This window comes from Eubalaena glacialis, chromosome 6 (genome assembly GCF_028564815.1).
Source record: "Eubalaena glacialis isolate mEubGla1 chromosome 6, mEubGla1.1.hap2.+ XY, whole genome shotgun sequence".
Taxonomy (NCBI): Eukaryota; Metazoa; Chordata; class Mammalia; order Artiodactyla; family Balaenidae; genus Eubalaena; species Eubalaena glacialis.
In genome coordinates this window covers 11,823,336-11,829,335 of record NC_083721.1, presented here as the reverse complement: position 1 = coordinate 11,829,335, position 6,000 = coordinate 11,823,336, and the positions used below count along the sequence as shown (strand labels likewise).

Below are 6,000 nucleotides of genomic sequence, written 5' to 3'. Positions count from 1 at the left end.
GTATTTTTCCATCTATGACCTCAATGGAAGCAAGACACTGACATACTCAGAACCAAACCTAAAATTTTATGAATCACAAAGTAATAATCCAAGGTTTTTAAAAATGAGGGCAAACAACTGGACAGATTAACTAAAAATCATTGTTCACTTGAAATGGGTGAATTTCATGGTATTCAAATTATACCTCAGTTGTTTATAAGGCAATATTCAAGCGCATAGTTCTTTACCAAAACTCATTTTACTTTATAATTGAGCATTAAATTGTCTAGTTCTTATAATTAACAGCTACGCCTTTGACTACTTATTTCATCTTTCGTCCTTTACATTTTCCCTTTTGTGTATTTTTATAATGTACATAATCTATTATTAACGTACTTAAATAACCATTGAATAATGGACTCAAATTATTTACTGATAAGGGCAGACGATCAAAAGAGCTTAGAGACCTCTGTTCCGGACACCACCCCCAAGGCCCGGACGCCGTCACGACCCTCTCCAAGGGACCCGTGCTGCCCCCGGCCAGATCGCTCGGAAAACGGGAGCTCAACGTGTCTAGGCTTAACTCTGGACACGCCTACCCTTCGCGGCCTGACCCGCTCGGAAGCTTCCTCACTGCTTTCTCCCTTAATCCCCAAGCCTCCCCAACACCGCTTTCCCAGGCTCCCTTGTCCGCTACCCGGGCTGGGGAGGGCGAGGGACGAGAGCGCCCGACAGTGGCCTCCGGCTGCTACTAGCGGGAAGTGGCGGGGGCGAGGAGGACAGGGGAGCGGAGGCCAGGCCGCGAGGCTTGCGCAGACGCACTGGCAAAGTTCCGCGTTCCTGCCCGGGTCAAGGCCTCCGGTTAGACGCGGTCTTCCCGGAACCCGAGGGTGCACCGCGAGCGTGCAGTCCCGGGCCGGAAAGAGGCGTCAGGGAGAAGGCAGCGGAGGCTGAGCAGCCCACCAGTGTCCCAAGCGCGTGCGCGGACCCTGGCACGCGCGCAGAAGGGACGGCGCGTGCGCGGGAGTCGGTGGGCAGAGGGGCGGGGCGACGCGGACGTGGGCTCGGCGAGCTTTGGGGCGCCGGCCCGGGGCCAGCCAGTGCGCCCAACTTTACTTCGCGCCGCCTCGCCCTACCTGCGGTGGCAGAAGATGTGACTGGAGGGCTGCCGGCGGCCCGCGGACGATGCTCGCGCTCCTGGGCGCGACGACCCTGATGCTGGTCTCTGGGGCGCCGTGGGTGTTGCCCGCAGCCTCAGGTGAGAGATGGGGGTCCATGGGTCGGGGGCTGGGCGCGAGGCTGGACAGCGGCGGCGTGGGAAACCTCGGACCCGGCAGGGACAGAGGTCCTCTCTGGGAGACCTCTGGTTGTCCGTGGTCGCAGCGCTCACATTGAAACCGACTTGGGCTCGAAAATCAAACGAGAGGAAGTGATGTTCAAGATCCTTCCACACCGCTTGCTTGTGGGCGCCCTCCTCGCCATCCCTTTGCCCCTGTGCCTGTTCCCTGGGCTCCTATCCCGCGGGGCTGGGTGTGGGAGAGCTTTGGTGTCGAGTTTGTTTCCGTCCGAAAATTCCGGCAGCTCGACTGGACTTTTTAATAATAAACAAGGCTTTAGCCACGAGCTATGTGCTGCTGTTTCCTCAATTTAGTAAACAGTTACTTGGTCCCATGTGGGAGGGGGATAAGGTTTGCAAGCGTTTCTCTGCCCTCAGGATTCGTACAATCTAATAAAAAATAATAATAATAAAAGAAAAATACAAAGCCAAAATACAAAGGCTGGGAGCCACCAAGCTAATTTGCTGCCTTTCTTAACTTGGCTGGGATGCATGGAGGAATGGCAACTATCATACGGTTGACTTTGTAGTGAGAAGGGGCACTCGGTGTCCCCCTTTGTCTTTGTAGGCCCAAAGACAAACAGGGCCTAGCAGCTGAGAGCAGGAATCCAGGAGTTGGTGAGGCTGCCTAGTGGGCTTAAAATACCTGTTTGTTTAGAAAAGCATATCCTTATTTTCTGGGGTACATAGTATCCTATCTATCTTGTCCTAAAAAATAAAACAGCCAGTTAGTTATTTTACCAGCATAATGGGTTTCTTCCAGAATAGCAGAGGAATTGCAATTTGGGACAAGCAAGTTAGGTCAAAAACCTTAGGCAAGTCCAACAACAAAAAGAGAAGAAGGTTACTTTATAGAGAAAAAGGAGGACGTTGGGTGGGGCTGTTTGGAGAGTAAGTCCATTGGAGGAAAGCAAGAGTTCAGGATGGTGCTGCTTTTCCCATTGGCTGGGCTTGTTGCTGGTAGAGGAGAATTCTTCCTCTTGGGGTCTGGAATTGATGGTGAGTGAAAGTGCATGAAGGCTCCAGCTTCTGGCCTCTTGACTTCATTTTAAATGATGTTTCCTTTATTCTGTTTCACACCTATTTCTCAAACTCTTCCACATACATAGTATATAGTATATGGGTACTAGGGTCCTGGTGTAACCCCTGGTAATTTCTTTGGAGTCTTTTGTTCATGAAAATTTTGCCTTAAACTCATGTTTGCTTTCGTATAAAAAGTCTTTCCCCAGAATTTTCATGTAAAATTAACATTCCAGGAGGTTGTTCATTAAGATCACAATTTTAATCTAGATTAGAGGAGAGCTAAAATAAACTTCATACACAAGTGGCATTTACTGTCCTCTTAACTATGTACCAGGCACTACTCTTAGTGTTTTAAAGGTATGAACTCATTTAGCTTTCAGAACAAAGCTAGGCACTGTTACCCTCATTTTACAGAGGAGTGGACTGAGGCCATATAGCTAGCCAGTGCTTTAGGAGGAAATCAAACCCTGAGAATCTGGCCTCAAAGCCCTGGGGCCTAAGGCTAGACTTTTTCTAAAGGTCACACAATTTAGTTCTTGATTATCCACCTATATGTTAAGGGCTTAGTTATCTTGCAATTAACTAATCTACTTTTTTCTCAAAGGAATAGCAGTGTTGAAAACTAAGTGAAATGTTAACTCTAACTTGAGATCATAATGTTATTCTATGTTTCAAAATCATCAAACTGTTCATACTTTCAAACCTAGTAAATGCAACTCTGGGATCCTAGTCTAAGAAAACTATCCAAAATATGGGAGGAAATGTATATTTGTATAGATGTATGTGTCTGGATTTATGTCAGACTTAAAAATATAGTAAACCATGGGACTTCCCTGGTGGCGCAGTGGATAAGACTCTGCACTCCCAGTGCAGGGGGCCCGGGTTCGATCCCTGGTCAGGGAACTAGATCCCACATGCATGCCGCAACTAAGAGTTTGCATGCCACAACTAAGGAGCCCGCGTGCCGCAACTAAGGAGCCCATGTGTTCCAACTAAGGAGCTGGCGAGCCGCAACTAAGGAGCCCGTGAGCCACAACTAAGGAGCCCACCTGCCGCAACTAAGACCCAGCGCAACCAAATAAATAAATACTAAAAATGTATATATATAATAAACCATTTCTAGTCATCAATATGAATGTGAAGGGTTAAAGCAACCAATTTTATAAATAGAAATATTGGATTAAGTACCCTTTTATATACTTTACATGCTAAATGTTGAAATAAACTGTTATCAAAGGGATATTGCTAATACTAATAGAACAAAATCTATGAACTCTAAAATCCTATTTAATAACTATTTCCAAGTCCCTGTCCATTTATCAGTCAATTATTTGTTTGTCTCCCAAATGCCAAGATGCCTCTAACTCCATGGTCTCCTTCCCTTAGTAGCAGAAGGATTTCATCTCTGAGGAAATACCTGGCTCTACCCCAGGTATCAAATTGCTGCGTCCTATCTCAGGGCCCAGAATTACTAGAATTAGAATATTCTGGGCTGGAGACTACAGATGCCATCAGGCCTTTTGTTAACCCCATAAACGCAGTCACTGTCCTCTGGCTGCATAGAATCTCTAAAATTCCAACAACTGGGATGGGGATTAAGTTTAGAGTGGGATACGGGGAAGTAATTCTATTCGGTGATGAAGTCTCGGAGAATAGGAGTGTAAAATAGAAAAATGTGGGTGGGGAGACTCAATGAGTACCTCCCCAAATTAAAAAGAAAAATCAGAAAATGTTTCCTCAGATGTCTCCCCTTTTGACTCCATACCGTAATATCTCTAACTGGAAAGTAGAGGCAGCAATCCCAGTAAAAAAAAGATCTATACAAGGACCGCTGTAGTAGAAAGTCTGTGAGGAGATAACATCCTTGTCCTGAAGCAGAAGTAAAGGCTAGAAATGTTGTAGGGAAAAGAGTAAACTTAAAAGCTGGTCTTTTAAAAATTGTAATTTATCATCATGAAAGATCAGTCCCTTGTGATATGGAAAAGGTTCCTGTGAACTCAGCGTTGGTCTGAGGACTCTGAAAAATGCAGGTTAAGTATGAAGCTATATATACCTTGCCTTAAGGAACTTCCAGTCTGGTTGGAGGTTGTGTTTAACATAAAGAAGCAATTTTTTTTTAATAAATGTATTTATTTTATTTATTTATTTTTGGCTGCGTTGGGTCTTCGTTGCTATGCGCGGGCTTTCTCTAGTTGCAGCGAGCAGGGGCTACTCTTCGTTGCGGTGCGCGGTGCTTCTCATTGCGGTGGCTTCTCTTGTTGCGGAGCACGGGCTCTAGGCGCGCGGGCTCAGTAGTTGTGGCTCGCGGGCTCTAGAGCGCAGGCTCAGTAGTTGTGGTGCACAGGCTTAGTTGCTCCGCGGCATGTAGGATCTTCCCAGACCAGGGCTCAAACCCGTGTCCCCTGCATTGGCAGGCGGATTCTTAACCACTGCGCCACCAGCAAAGTCCCAAAGAAGCAATTTTTTAAAAGACATCTTCAGTCAGCAAGTTTGGGGAGCCTGTTAGATGTCGGGTACTGTGCTGAGTACATCTACTTTAGTGTGAAATTGAGTGGTGCAGATTCATGATGCAATGTGTAAAGAAAGAGCAAGGTTGGCATGAGCTGCAGTATTTGAGGAAGGTTTTCTGTTAGGGGGCAAACTTGAGCTGGGTCTTGGAGGATTTGGGCGGTCAGAGAGGAAGAGAAACGCTATTTGGAGGGGCCAAAAAGGAAAAATCAGAAGAGAGGGCATCCAACTGGTGGAAGATTTGTGCTAGAAGTATAAGAAATAAAGGGAAAAAAAAAAAAAAAAAAGGCATGGCAAGGGGGGGTTATAAATTAGGAGTATGGGAGTAACTGATACAAACTACTATACATAAAATAAATAAGCAACAAGGATTTACTGTATAACACAGGGAACTATATTCAGTATCTTGTGATAACCTAAAATGGAAAATAATCTGCAACATGTATATATAAAACTGAATCACTTTGCTGTACACCTGAAGCTAACACAATATTGTAAATCAACTACACTTCAGTTTTTTTTAAAAAGCATAAGAAATAAAATAGGTCTCTAGTTGGAAGTCCTTAAAAATAAACAGAAGGGTTCAGACTTGATACGTTCAGTGGTCAAGACCTTTTCAGGTTCCTGTAGGGCTTGGGTGACGTGATAAACTTTTATATCTCTATCGATTTTGTTATGTGAATGATTGGTTCCTATGAATAGTTGTCAGCTCTGAAACCACATCTGTTCAGCTCTCTATCAGAGTATATCCCTCTCTGAACATAGTATGCGAAACCAAATTGAGGCTGTTAAACCGTCCAACCCTGTATACTTTACGTCAGTATCACTTCTAAGACCAAAGAAAAATACTATTTTTATACAGAGACTTTTTTTTTCCAATTAAAAGACAATGCTTACCTTTTTATGATTTATTTTTTCTACCTTTATTGAGATATAATTGATATATAATGTTTGCTATTTATAGATTTTAAAAACTCAACCATTTTCCAACTCTCTCGAATGCAGAGATAGAAATAATTAGCAGCCTCCCCATGCTGAGAGCAAGCACTAGGTTTTTTTAGATTTCTTTATATGCTTAACTTTAATATTTTATATTTAAATGTATTCATTCTCCAATCAGTGATGTGAAGAATAACATTTTAAAATATATAAAA

At 44.2% G+C, this 6,000-nt stretch overlaps 1 protein-coding gene across 1 annotated transcript in view; it reads left to right on the top strand.

The window, feature by feature from the left end:
• The first annotated feature begins 814 nt into the window (after window positions 1–814).
• IFNAR1 (interferon alpha and beta receptor subunit 1) overlaps window positions 815–6,000 on the top strand; it is a 28,091-nt gene continuing 22,905 nt past the window's right edge. The window contains exon 1 of the mRNA XM_061193985.1: window positions 815–1,237. Within this exon, the coding sequence (XP_061049968.1) occupies window positions 1,165–1,237 (73 nt within the window). The 5' untranslated portion in view covers window positions 815–1,164. The remainder of the gene's footprint in view (window positions 1,238–6,000) is intronic.